The sequence below is a fragment of the Typha angustifolia genome, chromosome 5, assembly GCF_048772165.1.
Source record: "Typha angustifolia cultivar Huaian chromosome 5, ASM4877216v1, whole genome shotgun sequence".
NCBI lineage: Eukaryota > Viridiplantae > Streptophyta > Magnoliopsida > Poales > Typhaceae > Typha > Typha angustifolia.
The window spans coordinates 5,304,097-5,321,783 of NC_133243.1; the positions used below are offsets into that span (position 1 = coordinate 5,304,097).

At 34.7% G+C, this 17,687-nt stretch overlaps 1 protein-coding gene across 3 annotated transcripts; it reads right to left on the minus strand.

Moving 5' to 3' along the window:
* Positions 1–323: 323 nt before the first annotated feature.
* LOC140760354 (AUGMIN subunit 8-like) lies at positions 324–14,337 on the minus strand. 3 transcript variants are annotated; one of them, XM_073097285.1, is made up of 8 exons: positions 13,841–14,337; positions 13,266–13,538; positions 11,645–13,179; positions 11,091–11,210; positions 5,187–5,303; positions 4,906–4,995; positions 2,173–2,280; positions 324–683 (listed from the first exon to the last, which is right to left on the minus strand). In XM_073097285.1, exons 3-8 carry the CDS (start codon positions 13,094–13,096, stop codon positions 579–581), a joined length of 1,992 nt encoding a protein of 663 aa, XP_072953386.1. In that variant the 5' UTR covers positions 13,097–13,179; positions 13,266–13,538; positions 13,841–14,337; the 3' UTR covers positions 324–578. The 3 variants fall into 3 exon arrangements, with proteins under 3 accessions (XP_072953386.1, XP_072953388.1, XP_072953385.1); XM_073097287.1 differs by lacking the exon at positions 13,266–13,538; XM_073097284.1 differs by lacking the exon at positions 13,841–14,337 and having other exon boundaries at positions 13,266–13,832.
* Between the last annotated feature and the right edge of the window lie 3,350 nt (positions 14,338–17,687).

Consider the following 17,687-nt stretch of genomic DNA (forward strand, 5'->3'; position numbering starts at 1 on the left):
ATATTTTATTGTTGCAATGGTTTAGAGACTTACCTGATCTTACTCAATATAATAATACAATTAAGTCTCTCTTTTTTTTTCCTTTCTTTTTTTGATGATTATAATTTTCTACAGGTGCAGGAAAAAAACCTTTGATTCAGAAGAGTTATTATTAGTCAAGTTGCAGTTAAAATTGTTAGTATTAGAGTTTAGTTACATCTGCACATAATGAATCTGGCTCAAACCAAAACTTATCCTTGTGAATATTGGTTGAGTAATTTATCCTAATTAAAAAAAATTCAAATAACCATATATTAGATACTAAACATAATGGATAGCCATAATACAAGAGCATACACCTTCACATGCGCCACTATTAACACTTTTGGCTTTCACTGTGCTGCAATTTCTTTCCATGTGTGTGGATGGAAGAAAAATGTACATGAGAAAGACTATGGCTTTGCCCTTTTTGCAAGATGAAAATAATGGGAAAATATAAAAGAAGAAAACAGAAAAAGAATATGGATTGCACACGGGATAATCGAAACCATTTACAATAACTGAACAAAATTAAATGCTACTACCTATACCGCAGAGCATCAAACCCGGGCATTTGGGATGTCTAAACCAGCGTGGCTCCTTGCAATATTTACGGATTCCTGTCTTAGTTGTATCAGGTGTGTTCTTAGACTAGATTCTTGAACCTGTAAATGGCCAATCATATGAGTTTCCATGCATATTTATCAATCAAGAAGGTTAAAAATATGCTAATCCATGCTTAAAGATCATAGATATTATGCAAAGAAAGAGCATACAAACAGATGAATAAGGCATAGTGATCTTCAGAATCTGAAGGCACAAAAAGGTCAATGATTGACTCCTGCAGAGACCAAGGATACAAAAAGAGAGAGCACAACAATGGAGAATATGGTCCTCTCTCTCTCTCTAGAAAGGAAGAAAAGAAAACAACAAATGAGAATATGGTCATTGCCTACTTAGTTTATCAATCATACTCTTTTAATTCATAATGCTGCTACTATCTGTAAATCTAATAAAAACTGATCAGCTATAAAATTGTAGTCCTACCACATCCAAATCTGTTTGCTTGCTGATCCATTTATCCATGCAAACAGAAGGCCAATTTGATCATTTTGGACATTTTTCTTTATCATTATAGTGAAGGCTCATGAGAAAATCAGAGACAGCTTTACCTTAGAACAGATTATAGCAAGAATTTGTTTGACCTGCTTCCATATAGTGAACCCAATTAGCTGGGGTTAAACACTTGGTTGTCGTCGTATGAGAGGACATATGCATAAGATTACTTGTCAGTTATACTACTCAATTATGACACACTGATATAACAAAGATGCAGTCATAATTGTTCCTATTTTTCTTTCAAAATAATATACTCTTAAAAAAGTTTGAGCTTCTGTTTGTGAATCGACTTAAAAAGATGAACACATGTGGAAGCAATTACTGTTCTAACCATTATTAAGTGGAGAATGTTAATTAGCGAGTGACAGCATGATAAAAAATACACACCATGTTCCTTTCCAAAAATTTGCCCAGAAAATTCCATTAAATTGTAGATAATGTAACCCATGAGAAAATCAGAGGCAGCTTTACATTAAAACAGATCATAGCAAGAATTTGTTTGACCTGTTTCCATATAGTGAACAATTAGCTGGGACTAAACACTTGGTTGTCACCGTATGAGAGGATGTATGCAAAGATTACCTTGTCAGTTATACTAAATTATGGCACACTGATATAACAGAGATGCAGTCATAATTGTTCTTATTTCTTCTTTCAAAATTATAAAATAAAAAAGTTTGAGTTTCTTTTTGTGAATCAACTTAAAAAGATGAATACATGTGGAAGCAATTACTGTTCTAACCATTATTTAAGCGGAGAATGTTAATTAGTGAGTGACAGCATGATAAAACACACCATGATTTTTTTTGTCCCTTTCCAAACATTGCCCAGAAAATTCCCATTTGGAACTTTCGGAATTCAAATTATAGATAACCTAACCCCCTCCCTCTCATTGTTACCACATAATACTATAATACTAGCATAATTTAAAATGTATCTAACAAAATAATTCTTGATACAGAAAGTTATCTAGAATTTACTTCTCTTGGTAATTGGTTCAAATTACGCCGTCTAACCTACTATATAAATATATACCTGCAGAGCTGCTATTGTTAAAAAGAGTTCTCTACATTCATCAAGCATGGCTCTTTCTTTAGCTGCAACAACTGAAAGATCAGCAACCAGTGAATATGTACCCAAAACCTGTGAATATAGTTCACCAGTCAATGACAGATGTAGAAACATAACAACTCCTATTGCCAATTCTGATTTAGTCACCTAATGACATTCTCAAACAGAGAAAAGCTGAAGAAAAAGAAAAAAAGACTTTAGAGTAGTAAAAATCCTCTGGCATATTTAAAAATGGATATATTGGTATTCCAATAGTAATAGTCAACTTCCATTAGATAAACTTACCAAAATGCTTCTCTGGTGCAGAATTAGAATAAGATGTTGAATACCAATCAGCAATACTAAAATTAACTAGTGGCACAGAATTTTTAGTAACCATAATGGCATTTCGTCTATACAGAGTTTCTACATTTGTACAGAAGTATGAGAATGTTCAATGATCTGTCGTAGGAATTCAAATCTTAAAAAAAGACCAAGAGCTATATTATGTAACCAGCAGGAATTCAAATCTATTAGTATGAACCACCTAATTAAGTAAATGTGCAAGAAACAAAAGTATAAGCAGTTAAGCTTTAGCACTTTAAATCAATTTAAAGAGAAAGTAAAATTAAGCTCAAATTGTACTAAAAGAACAAGTAAAAAAATGATCTAAATTAGGCCTGATTGGCTCCATCTTAGACAGTCAGGATTCAGGAGGCAATATTTGAAGACAATCTTCTGCATACTTGATTAGTCAGGAGTCCATCTAAGTCAATTATTCAGTTTATCAATCATAAGACCTATCACTAATATGAGGTCCAAATGACAGCATTACTCTTATCTGCACATGCAAGGCAACGCTAACAAACTGCAACACACCCTAACTAAAATGTATTTGACTTCGAAGTTAGAATAAGGTTTTAATAAAGGGGTTAATTACATCTTGACATCCTCAACTCAACTATAATTATGTATCACTTTCATAGGCCATCTTTCTATATCTTTTCATCTTCTTCTTTAGTGACCTCTATGACAACTTCTTCAAATATCAAATTATAGTTGAGTCGGGAGGGTTTAGAATTTTTTTTTCATAAAATTAGTTAGTTAATTGTTTAATATTTTCTCTAACAAATTTCTAAAGGAGGGGGTTTAGTGATACGATCAGATAAAATAGAAGAAGTATGTGTCCAATTGTTTTTCTTAAGTAGCTGAAAGTGATACAGAGTGATGAGGTGCCAAAATGAACGAGCAACTCAGGCTTGACTCGTCTCAACTTGGCTTGGTCAAGCTGAATCGAGGCTAAGCTTGTTTTGAGGCTCAATTTAAATTTTGAGCCGAGTTTAAACAAGAGCCGGCTCAGCTCAATAGGCTTGGCTCAAGTATAATATTTACTAATATTATATATAAATTAAAATATATTATATACAAATATATTAATAAATATTAGATCTTTGATCTAATGGCTCTTATCTCAATCTAATCATAAGTCTAATAATATTCTTCCTAACAAACCAAACCTCCTTCAACAACAAGTCGCCTCCTCCTCCTCCAATCAATCAAGGGCTTAACTCGGTTTGAGTTAAGCTAAGCCGAGCCTAGATCCCAAACTAGGCTTGAAATTAATTTCTAGCCGAGCCTAAACTAGAGTCAGCTTGCTCAGGCTCAACTCATTTACACCCCTACAGAGTCATAATTAAGGGGGCCAAAAAGTAATTAACCCTTACAAAGAGTAGGAAATTAATTGGTAATGTAATGTCCAGATATATAAAGTCATAAAAGGTTTTCAAAATAGCTATTGGAAGTAACTCAATACTACTATAAATTATGATAGTTCACATATGATATCGGACTTTTTTGCTAGTGTTGACTAACATAACTTCAATATCCTGCAGTACATTATCTTCAAACTTCCATAGTTTTTTTACCACCCAATCACATATCTTAGTCCTTCATGAAAAAGAGCAAGAAAATAGCTTTAGTCCCAATAGATGATGAATCAAATGATGGATGAGAAACAAGAGAAAGATGAATAGTATGATCTCGTTACAGATGATGATAGGTTGACAGAGCAGGAGGGAGAAACAGGACAAAAAAAAATATGCTAAAAACAGCATGCATCATCCCACATCGGAAATAGGTAAATATGTGGAGATGACAGGAATTGGAGATGATGGTGGATGAAAAATGAGAAGATGAGATTCCTTGTGTGAAGAATCAGTTGTCAGTAGCCTTAATGAGAACCATATGCATGTAAAATGTATGGTTAACTAAAAAGTATCACAGAATTTAAAAGGCTAAGACATCAAAAAAGGAAAAAGATAGTAACTACTTCAAACAGAATTGCTCTTATATTTTCTCAATACGATTCTCCTTTACACAACAGATAACCAAAAGGCTTGCAGCTTCAAATGGTTTCATTTCAAAGCAACTAGTCCCAGATGATTTTCTCTGGTTTCAGTTAGATACCGTGAATTTCAACAATTCATAAAACTTTAATGTATATCTGTCAATTTCTTTTAACTGAATCAACCAGTTTCAGAAACATAAAACTAGAAGTAAGTTGCAGTTCAGCTTCAACTAGCATTCTGCTTCTGCCACAACTGTTCACTAGTTCCATTCGTTTAAACCAGTTCTTCTTTGCCAGAACATCGAAACCATGTTTTATTTAAAGTCAACAGTATAAATGAAGCACCATCATCAACACAAATTAAATCTAACCTTTGATAACAAGTAGCAAATGGAGGAACCCATTGCCTGCATAATGTCAACTGCTGAACTAACAGCATTCTTGAGATCGAGCATATCTACCTGTTGAAAGTCATGGTGATAGGCATTTCAGCATAATAAGAAATTGTGAATATGTCTTACTATAAAAATTGAAAATGTTTACATCTAGTTAACTAACATCCTTTACAAACTTTATTGAAACATATTGGTGTACAGGTAATGACTATAACATCATATTGGTGGCAAGAAAAATAGTATCAGGCACGACATACCATTGCCCCTCCTGTAACTGGAAGTCGTAATATGCTTGCTTTAAGAGATTCAATTGCACCTGATAATGAACTAGAATGTTCTCTTTCCAATGTCGCCCAGCGTTGCAGGTAATCAATCTGAATCAAAGGATGAGTCATTTGTATATATGGAACATCCAAACATTTTTCAGAGACAGGTAGATAAATTTAAAATTGTGCAAAGTTCATTAATAGATAAGAGAAACATGCTTAAATCTAGTCACAATAAGCTAACTTTTGAAAAAGAGTTACTATGTACAATTTAAATAAAGGTTTACCTATGGCTTTTAACAATATTAATTAGAAGACTGGATCACTATTATGTACAGCATCCTAAAACTGTCATGATGCATAAATTGTATGCCTAGAAGAGCCCCATCCTCAGAAACAGTTGTACTGAGTATGCTTTTGAATCATCCAGTAACAGAAATATTGTACCATATTCGCTGCTACAATGTGCAAAGAACTGTAGTATATCTGTTAAAGCAATGAACACCCACTGGGTTGTCCAATAGTAGGAAAGTCAAATACTCTCATCAGTTCAAAACCTTCTACTTCCTAACTGATAGCATACTGAGAAGCTCATATGTGGGATTCCAAAGTTCTAATAAGTGATAAAAAGATTTAAGAAAATAAATCTCATAAGTTAAAGTTGTCTAGAGCTCAGGAAGAACTTTTCATTTATTTTTCTTATTTAAAAAGAATATAATTACATAGGTCTTCTCGATCTAACAATGGCAATCACCACCAAGCTATTAAAAAAAGTTGGTGCGGACATCAGTCTCAGATCATCGATCACACAAGTGTACAATTGCAGGCAAAAGATGGCAGCCCACCTAATGGCATTTTGGCTTGGTGACAGATTATAAGAGAGAGAGAGAGAGAGCTCTTATGTTTTATTTACTGGGTACTTTGGTCGTTTCTTGTATGAATATTTTAGTTTGTTTTCCTTTCTATCTTTGCCTATAAAAAGGCATCTAAGGCTTTGTTAAAGGATAATGAATGGTTATTATTTTGAGACCTTCTTTGTTGGTGGATTCCAACAACCCTGTTGGTAAATTCTGCAGGTTCGGTTACTATTGTTCATCATATGGGACATTGTTCTACATAAAAAATTTATGTATCATTTCATGATACTTGTATATGCAACTCATCAGGAGTAAACTCCTAACTTTGTATTATCTTATCATTGTTAGCTTCAGAAACCTGCCCAAAAGCATATCATATCTGTGTTGAAGGAACGCTTTCTTCTAGGCTTGACAATTTAGGCATATCATATCAATCTGAGTCTCATTCGTGATATCACCTTAGGGCTTAGCCTACTTCTTATTTAAGTAAATCTTGTCCACTAATAAGAATATCATTCTATCTTGCACTTCTGCATTGTTAAGTAAACTTCACAGTAGCCAGAAATTTAGTTGGGTGTATCACACCTTTCCCTATTATCTATGGTGGAAGTGTTGTTCACCATATTATGTAAGCACAGGGATAAGGAGGGCCAACAGGGTTGTATCCAATCGTGGTTCCTTTCTCTATTTCAATTTCTTTTGCCAAAAGCTTTCTAGAAAGAAAATTGCTTCTTGTCTCACAACATTAAGGTAGAACTTTTCGTATTGATCTATTCAGTACATAGGCCTCATTTGGATGCTGGGATTTCCTATTCTCCAAGGAACACAACTTAAACATCAAATTATCCCTACTCTATATTAGAAACATTGTTTATGCTAATTTAAATCTTATTCCACACATAAGCCTAATTACAATTTACCTTGATTTGACTAAAGTTGTTTCACATATCATGTCAAAAATTCTCTCTTCTCACTCCTGCTACCCCACCTATCTCATTCCAAAAATGCGATTAAAATTGAGCAAGAACTTTTGGTTTGAATGAAAAAAGCAGCATAAGCAAAAAAAAATCTCTTTTACTCTTTCAAGTAAGCAAGCACTACGCCCCTTTAGAATGACTTTAGGCCCAAAGTGACTTTACTATTTTACCCTTGCTAAGAAAATCAGTAGGTTTTGTCATTTCTTACCTAAAAAGGTTCAGCTTTGTAGAGGCATGGCAATATAGACAAGTACTATAGTTTTACATATATATATGCATTGCTGACATATATGTAAGCATTACAGACCTATAAGCAGGCATTATGTATAAGTCCGCATTGCAAAAGAAAACCCATAAAGTTGACACATTTTTTCAGGTGAAGATTAATTTTAATTATTTTATTTCAATGTATTAAATCAACTTATTTTGCCTATTTTACATGAGATATCATCAGTCTTCACTCCTTAACTAGAATAAGAAATATTTTAGTTTGAATTTCTATATCAAATTAGAACTAATTCCCACTCTTGTGATCTTTATGCTCGTCGCTGCCTTGTGAAGTTCACTTTTGTCTACTTTCCTTAGACAGTCTTTGAAAACTGTAGATCCACTAACTTTACCTCTAGAAGTTTTTCATTAAAATGCATTATCCTCATTCCTTTCTAACTCATGTGTCCAAATCAACAATGTTACAATGTTGTATCTACACCAGACTCTACAACTAAGATCGAATGTATATCATCTTTCTTACCGGGAGCTACTACCATAGACTCTCTTGTGATTTTCCATAAATCATCAGTCAAGTGGGACATATGGCTTGCAGTTGCTAGTTGTCCAACATATATGAAGTTTCTTTAAAGGTTAGAGACATGCCTCACATTAGTTAATTTCATGACCAAGCATTTCGCCATATTGATCTAGACACCTCCTTTGCAAACAATAATGAAAGGTCCTCCATATTCAAGACAGACCAAAGAAGCACGAACACCTCTCCCAGTAGGAGGTGTCCATGTCCGACACGTGTCCGAAGTATCCCAAAAAAAAAATATCGGACACTATTAGGACAAGGGCGGGGACATGGGCAGTATTTTGCATAATGTTAACGATTCGGGTTGGGTTTGATCAAATGTTGTTAACCCGGATCCAAACCTGATAATAAAAACTAAGACCCAAATCGTCATCCTCACCTTCATTGTTGAGCGACAAATCGATAATTGAAGCCCTAAAACCCTCGAGCGGCTGCCGAGCGACGATCCAAGGTGCAACAGGCTACTGAGCGAGAGCAACGACCGATGGGCTGCTGAGCGAGCACGACAGGTTGAGCACGACGAGGACAATAGGTTCTCTCTCTGTCTATGTCTCTCTCTCTATCTCTTCCTCCATCCCTCCCTCTCTCATTCTCTCTTTCTCAGTCTCTCTCTGTCTCTTCCTCCCTCCCTCCCTTTCTCTCATTTTCTCTTTCTCTCTCTCTCTCTCTCTCGCTATCTCACTCTCTCTATCTCTCTTTTTCTCTTCCTCCCTCCATCCCTCTCTCTCTATCTCTCTCTCTGACTCTTTCTCCCTCCCTCCCTTTCTCTCTTTCTCTCACTCTCTCACTCTCTCTCTCTCTCTCTCCCCCTCTATTAATCTTAAATTTTAACTTTTGTTTTTAATTCTAATTATGTGATAAACTATTAGTTATTTTAATTCTAATTAGTGTGATAAATTATTAGTTATTTTAATTTCTGTTAGTTATTTTAATATCTAATATTAAATTTTTAAATTACATTAAAGCTTCTCTATAGTAAATTGCAAACTTTTACTTTAGATATATCAATAATAAAATATTATTTATTTATTTCGCCGTGTCTATGTCCTATAATTTCAAAATTTGTTGCGTCGCCATGTCCATGTCCCGTGTCCGTGCTTTATTGAGACAAACACATCCAAAATAACCTTGGATGTAATTGCCGAGTATATCCTAAGCAATTGCATGGAAAAAGGCTCCGCAATCCATCACCAACAATTCAATCTGTCCATCCAAAGACATAATCAAAGTGCCAAAACCAGAGTTTTCAGAAACTTATCAAAGGGCTCGTTGTATTATATGGAGTGTAGTGCATTTGGTTTTTATAGGCTTTGTAATTGCACCTGATGTGACCATTTTTGCCACAATGCTACCAACAGTTTCCTTTGCCATTCGCAAATTGGACTTTTTCTCAATTTAGATCTTGCACGATTCTTTATTTTGCTCCATGACTGGCCTCCTTTGCTCTTCACATTGAGAGTCGTCTATTCTATTTCACCTGGTGTCTTCCTCCGAATCTCCTCACTGAGTAGAACACCTACTACTCATCATGAACACCTACTACTCATCATACTCCATAGTAGATGATCCTTAGGAGATGCTCAAAGTTATAACTAAGTTGTTCCAACTCTCTGGTAAGGATGACAAAATCAGCAGTGCACACATCTTGCCATCGAATTTAATACGGACCGAGTTCAATTGATTTGTGATAACATTGAACTTGTTCAGATGTTCTGCAATGTTTCCACCTTCGACCATCTTCATGTTGAACAACTTTTCATTAGGAAGACTATTTGATACCAATGATTTCTTGTATATTTTGGCTAATGTAGTCATCAAATATAAAGTTGTGGTCTCTTCGAAAATATTTAAAGCCACCAATACTGTCAAGGAAAGGTGCACCGATCCAAGTGCTTTCAGATCTAAAACTTCCTAGTCTTTGTTGCTCATGTCCTTCAGCTTTTTATCTTTTCCTCTAAGCGATAGATAAAGATCTCTCTGGTAAAGAAAATCTTTAATCTGCATCTTCCAGAATCCAAAGTTCGTTTCTGCTAAACTTCTCAAATCTCAATTTTTTATCCTCCTTGGCTCCCATTCGATCTATAACCTTCCTCTGGAATCAGTTGTTGGGAATATTACGGAGTCTTGGAGAACGGAATACGGAGAAAAACACAAAAAGAATTACACAAAAGACACAAGATACTTGTGTGGTTCACCCAATGTTGGCTACATCCATAGAGATCTCATTAGTTTCACAATATAGATCACAAAAAAAGAAAATACGAGACAAATCACTCTCAATCAAACCCAATACTCATGTTTTCTCTCTTCTTCTCTCTCTACAAGATTCACACCTCTCTATATTTGCATCCCATCCTTCTACAAGTCTCTCACAAGCTCATATGATATTGAGTTGTGTGTTGTGAGTAGTGTTGAACCCCCTAGCCTCTCATATTTATAGGCTCTCATAGATGGGGGAATGTGAGAGTCTTAATAAGAATAGGACAAACCACATAATGTAGATATTCTTTTCCTAAGAACAATCCGCAAAGGAAAGCAACACCAATAGAAAAACCTCTAATTAAGAATCCTAATTAGAATAGAACTCCCAAATATTCCTAAAACCTCTAGGATTAATGCAGCAACTTTGGCAAATCTAAGTCTAATTAGGTCTCCACTTCATAACACTCTTCTTGTCATAACTTTTAACATTCATATTGCTTTTCCTTTATCCCTTAGAAAAAAAAGGATATAAATGTCACAAATCTATTCACATGTTTGTCACGTGACAACTTATGGAGGGAAAACAATTTAGAGGTTTATGTGTATCAAAAAAAGTTCATATAGTATATGTAGAATAGACAATAACTTCGGGAGTCTAAATAAAAGTATCCCTTCATATGTCAAATCAAGAGTATTTGAGTCAATTTTTATTTTTTATTTGTACTTTTACATCAACTTTAAGCCACACTAAAGATACTTATCACATCATATTCTAGTTTACAATCAAACATCAAATTACCTTACAAATTAGAGGTACAGTTCTAAGACTAAGAAATTAAAATAGCTACTCTAAATTTTTCCCTAATCGGCAAACCAAACAAGGCCCTAAGAATAAGAAATGAGAATAATTAGACTAGATTTCCCTTTGACAGCAACCAAATGCCACCTATGATAACAGGTACATGCATAAGTAAGACAAGAAGTAATTCTAAACTGAAAATGATGAAATTTAGGTGACAAAGTGTTATAAAGATCAGTCGATATATCTTACTTGCTCTTTCAAAATTGTGTTCAACTTCACCTCTTGCCTGAAGTGTTGCACATCAATCCTTTTCATGAGGACTGAATCACGCAATCTTGAGATAGTGCTCCACATATTATGGAGGAACCCCTGTTTCAAGTCAATAATAATAAAACTATCCTGTTATCCTGTAAAGAAGTCAAAATAGATGGTCCATGTGAAACAAGTACAAATTAGATGGTCTATGTGAAAAAGAGACAAGTAAACTTCTATGCTTATTCTTGACACTCAGAAATGCATCAGAATGACAGAATATAAATGATAAAAGGAAAGATGTCTGAAAAAGAATTATCTCCGGTCTACACATACAAGTCGTCACTGAAGGATAATTTCTGATCTGATCTAAAATTCTAAATTATGCAGAATCACTACTCATGCAGCAGAATGTATATGCACACATAAATCCTTTACCACAGTACACAAGCATCTCACAGACTCACAGAACAAGCAAATCCTGGCAGAGTATCTAGCTGATCAAAACAATTGCAAATAATCTTCACGCCATAGAAAGTAAAAATTCCTACCTCACTTCTCATTTTCTGAGTGGATAGTGTTTCATCTGCAAGGGCATTTAAAAAGTGCCATTGCATGTCCCTATTACAGAGAAGCCGCAGTTGATGGGCATCTTCTACTTGCTTCGCATCCCTTCTTCCCTTTCTTGCATCAAAAATATGGCTGTGAACAGATGGTGAAGCGTCAGCTCGGCTAGTTCCAGCACTAGTTGATCGGACAGGTGTTGATGGTCTTGCACGAGATGGACTCTGAATTCTTCTAGAAACAGAGGATGTAGTTGATAAAGCTTTGCTTGGTGATGAAGGACGCTGTAAACCTGGGACTGGCGAAGACAGTGTCCTGCTTGGCCGCGTTAAAGAAGTAGATTTTATGTAAATTTGTGAAGAGACATATGGACTTGGGCCCATCCTCTGGTCTGCTCTTCCACTTCCATCAAGATTCAGGCACCTTGCCACCTCATGCAATGATTGTTGATGGTCTCGGCCTACACCATCAGATGTGGGCATTCTTCTTGGTGAAAGCCCTCGTGAAGGAACCGGCAAACATTCAGATATGTTAACCTTATCAGTAAGATCCATGCTTCTCGACGTGGCATGTGCAGATACTTTTCTTCCCATCATAGCAAGCCGCTGACGTTGATCAATCATCCTTGCATGAGGACTCTCTAAGAGGAGAGAATTCTCAGATTGGTCTGCAGTGTTCCTTCCTCGAAGGGGAGTCCTCTTCCTCTCAGATATCGTATTGAACTGAGACTTGCTTTGATCTGAAGAAGAGCTAGTAATGATCTTTTCCTTCTTGCGAATTGGAATCAACATGGATTCTGACTGGAAAGAAGAAGACAGACTCCGCATTGAAGGCCACAATCCATCAGGAGCCCTGCTGGTAATCAGCTGCCGACATGTGCTATTCTTTTCCGCTACTGCATTATGTGCGGCAGACCTTGAAGGTGTGGAAGGCCGAGAAGATGTTGACAAAGGTACGGAGGACCTCGAAGAAGAAGGTGTGGAAGGCCTAGACGATGGTGATAAAGGTGCAGAGAACCTCGAAGAAGAAGAAGGTGTTGAAGGCCTAGAAGATGGTGAAAAAGGTGCAGAGGACCTCAAAGAAGAAGGCGTGGAAGGCCTAGAAGATGGTGATGATAAAGGTGCAGAGAACCTCGGAGAAGGGGTTGAGGGTCTTCGCTCTGCCGATTGAGCTCTCTTAGGCAGAGACATGGCCACTGCCGGTGGTGTCCGACTGGAACTTGGGGAGCGACATCTTCTTGGAGTACTAGAATTAGAAATAGGACTCGACGAGATCCCAGACTTATATCTTGATGCAATTTCTCTCGTCTGAGGCTTACGGCTTGCAGGGACAGCATTGTTCTTCCCTGAATGGGCCAACGGCGGCCTCCGACTATCACCCACCTTTGCTGATTTCCCCAACACCACAGCCCCTAGAGGCTCAACAATACAACCATCCATCAACAACTCCTTCTAAACCAAACCACATCGATGTAATCCTGATAGAACTGCTTATCTCCAGCAATGGCACCAACCTCTCAAATCTGCCACAAAATAGACACTGCAAGAATTAGAAAAACTGAATAATCAAGCAATAAACTAAAGAAGCTACTCCTTTTTCTCTACAAACCAATACAACAAGCTGAGAAGAAGACATGAAAAGGGGAAATGCAGCTATCCACATCAAACTGGAATGCAGAATTCATTGCGAAAACACGCATCCGGATTCGAGCAACAAGAATTGTATGACCGATAAGGGTGCATCAACAAATGGATGAGATACGGATTCTTTAATCGATCTCATATGGGAATTGAAAGAGGGCTTCTTTGGGTTGTTTGTTTTGTTTAAAGTCATTCTCACGGGAGTGCCATGGTCGGGTGGATTCCTTGCAAACACCATGCTCTGGAAAGGAGACGAATTTAATGTAGGTGGGAGTTAGGAAGGATTCCACCATAACAGTCTGGTTTTATGGTAAAAAGGTAAGAGTAAAATTTGAGACGAGGTAAAATTAAAACATAATCCAACAACAATTATTCCACCTGTGAACCGTGTGGGATTCGACGAAAGGGGAAAGATTTGTCTACTTTGAGCAAAATTTGCAGATAAAGTAAGGTTTTGGAAGAGTAAAATCTAAAAAAAATTGTACAAATTACTTCATGGAACAAATCGTAAATCCAAGATACAAGAAATCCTAACGTAGTTACCAAATTCAGATAGAAAACAATCGAATCCTTCGTAAACGAAGAAACGTCTATAGATCTTCCGATGGGGACGGCAGAAAATTAACGAAAATTCACGAGAACTTCCACAGATTTCCCTGAGAACTGAGGATCGTAGCAACGGAGGAAAGCTACGAAGTAGAATGCCTAGAAAACCGAAGAAATGGCCGGATCCAGAGACCGAAGTGAGGATCCGACCTCGAGAATCGCGAAAGAGAGATATTGTTTGGGATCGGAGCACAGTTACAATGAAAACAACGATATATTAGTAAGAAAAAGAGCAAAAGTATTCTGAGCGCATTGCTACTTTTACACTACGGAATCGATTAAAAGTTCCCTTTGGATGATAATTTAATCTTTTAGGCTACATGAATTTTGCCCTTTGAACTATAATTACAAACATGATCAGTAGAGACGATGCAACTACTTAAATGATCATGCATTCTGTTTTTAAATCATCCATATGCTAAGTATACAAGGATGCAAGGTACATAGATGAAAGAAATAATTAATAATAATAATAATATACCCCAAATCGTCACCATTTTTTATATAAAAAATCTTAGTTAGACGTAGACTGCTCCATTAGATTTCAGCCCTATAAACAGCTACATAGAGACAAAAAGATATTAAGTTTATCAAAATAGTCTTACCTTTTTATAGAATATTTTTTTTTAATTTTTTTTATTTATTTTTTATTTACGTCGAGAGATGGCGAGATATTTTTAATAGTTTAATCAATAAATATTTATGCATTTGGAGCATTATTAATCAATAAATATTTTAAAATAAATTAAGCATATGTATGTATAACTTGGTGATTATGATTTAATATATTTGTGGTCCATTTCTTAACTTATATGTTTAACTTAAATGTAAAAAAGAACTAACTTATATATCTAGTTTATTTATTAACCTATAAATTCATAATTAATAAAAAATATAAATACTTTTTAATCTTTTAAGCACGCAAAGGTTGAATATAAGTTGAACAAAACGTCGACTCTTTTTAAATATAAAGTCACTAAGATCTATTAAACTTCAGCTAATATACTAAATCATCCATTGCTCTAAATTAAACGATACCGAGACACTATTAGTAATTAACCGCATTAGCTAATAATATATTTAAACCATTTCAGAATCATTTGTTAATTCTCCTGAAAGAAGTTGCTGGTTGCTTGACACAGAAGACACCCCATCAGCTTTTCTTAAAAGTCAACTCCACCGTTCCTAACCACTAGCAGTGTTCTTTCCTCAGATTTGGTAACATTCAAAGTTGTCTCTCACTAAATTAGAGAAAATAGATATAAAATTTATTAAAATTATTTAAAAATATATATATATAATTATAAAACTTATGCATAGGATTAACCTCGTTATGACTCGTTTTATAAGAAAATTGGTCCAATTATTAAATTTATACACAACATTAAAATATTCTAGGCATTGCCTTTTAACTATATAATTAATTATCCTATATTCATCATGTTGCTAATTTTCAAGCCCATATAAAATATTTCTCTACCTTATACGGAGGATGTAACGTAGAAGAGAATTATATAAATTTATAGCTAGTTTTATTCAAATTATAAAAAAATAACTTGTTCAACAGCAAATCATGTGCTTCGAACATTCCTGCTGTCGTGGCATATTTTCATATCAGCACCTACGTTTTACTAATTTTATTAAAAATATCTCCACCTTGTGACATAATTGCAAATTAGTACCTCATTTTTTTAGGATAAATATACGGATCGGATAGTGTTCAACCCATATCTGGATCTAGATTTTTAGTCAGGATACAGAATATGGATATTGAACGGATAGCAAAATTTAAAATCATATCCTAAGATACAGATAATTTTCAGATAAACGGATATTAATTAAATTTAAAAGAATTATAATATTTTATCTAGACATAATTAACATAAAAATATTAAGTGTTTTACAACAAATAAATTTTTTATATGTCAAATATGTAAAATTAGAGAAATTAATCTCTATAAATAATATATAATATATTATTAGTAATAATCTTAATATTTACTATTTAAATAAGCAAACTAAAAACTGTAAATTATTCAAAATAATATGCGGGTAAACGGATATCCGATATTCGTATCCGAATCCGAAAAATATATCCGACCCGTATCCGAATCCGTATCCGAATTGGTAACTGGATCGGATATTCTATCCGAATCGGGTCGGATAGTGGGTCGGATCGGAGTTAATCCGACCCGTTTTCACCCCCTACTCCTTTTCCAAGCAAATTTGCAAAATACCGCCCATTGTTGAAGTATCTAATACTTCTCACCCTTCATAGTTTTACATAATTAAGAAAATAATTGCATCAGGAAAAATAAAGAATAGGTCAGGGGTTCAGACGTAATTATCTCTTTAATAAAAAATTCTTTTGGTCGTTGTTGAGAGTGTGCATAGGAGTGGAAAATTATATATAGGTTAGGAGACGTGAGAGTTGAGTGGTTGGCACGAAGCTTCTTAGGCACATAGAGATGGGCAGGTGAGCTAGTTTTAACCCTCGATAGCCACCTAATCCAAATTAGCGTCTAGTTAATCTTGCCTCACTGGAGTGAGTACAACTTATTTTAAGCCAATTTTGTCAATGGTTATGAGCATCTCCGATGGATAGCTTTATATTTAGAGATATTTAGAGCCGGAAGACTCCCAAATATGAAGCAAATTATGTTTTAGAGTTCACAACACTCTGATGCATCCAGACTCTATTTTAATTACTTACTAGTATTATACTCATTTTAAATTTTTAATTACACCTTCCAAATGGTGGTTTATTTGTTAAACATTGATTGAAACTAAATATATGCTAAGTTTACATAATTAGTTAATAAAAGAAAATGATCCATATAGGTAGAAGTTAAAAAGATATTGTATATCTTTGTAGGGTAATTTGTAATTTAAAAATGTAATAGTAATTTGAAGTTGAACTCCAAAAATCCTTTTCGAGCTCGAAATTCGGAGTTATAGTGTAGCAAATTCTAAATTTGGAACTTGATTTAGAGCCTTATTGGAGAAAATTAAGCTATAAATTTAGAGATTTGGAGCCTTAACAATCTAAATCATGCCTATATAGTGTTCTAATAAAATTTCACCAAATATCAGCCTTAATATCAATGAAGAAAATTAAACTCGTGACCTCTATATAAGACCTAACTACTAATCTAGAACTGTGGGCTGATTTGCATCCATTTCAAAATTAAAGAATAATTTAAGAACTTAATCAGAGTTAGATGCGTTTACTCTTCTATTTTCAACAAGAATCACTCTGTTCCTATGAATTCTTTTTTTGTCACTAATGTATAATGTGTTTTATCTTAGAAAGCTACCCATTTAAATAAAAATTCAACTTTTCTATACTCACTAAGGCACGCTAAACTTTCTCTTTAAATATGCTAAACTAGACAAATGGCTAAAGTTCTCTATTATGTAAGTTAGACAATAAGATTAAGCCTCCTAAGTAACATGTCACAAAGAGTATACAACGCTCTAATAGAAAATTCATTGAATATCAATATTAATGTCAATGGAGAGAATCAAATTCATGACCTCTATCATGAGCTGATAAAACTTTATTATTAAGTTACGGTGGTGGCTGGATTTGCATCAATTTCAAACACAATGAAAAACAATTCAAGAACTTAATCAAAGTTAAAATGCATTTACTCTCTTGAACATTTTTATGTCACTAATCTCTCGTGTGTTTATATTTTGAAGAGTTACCCATTTAAACAAAAAAAGTACTTTACTCCACTTCTTTTTATATCACTAAGCAATGCTGAACTTTCTCTTTAAA

Excerpts from the sequence above, each read along its gene's own strand:
- LOC140760354 (XM_073097287.1), bottom strand. The coding sequence starts at position 13,096 with ATGGATGGTTGTATTGTTGAGCCTCTAGGGGCTGTGGTGTTGGGGAAA. Across the intron at positions 11,211-11,644 it reads CTCAGAAAATGAGAAGTGAG|GGGTTCCTCCATAATATGTG; the intron begins GTAGGAATTTTT and ends GACTTGAAACAG. Across the intron at positions 5,304-11,090 it reads ACACAATTTTGAAAGAGCAA|ATTGATTACCTGCAACGCTG; the intron begins GTAAGATATATC and ends CCTTTGATTCAG.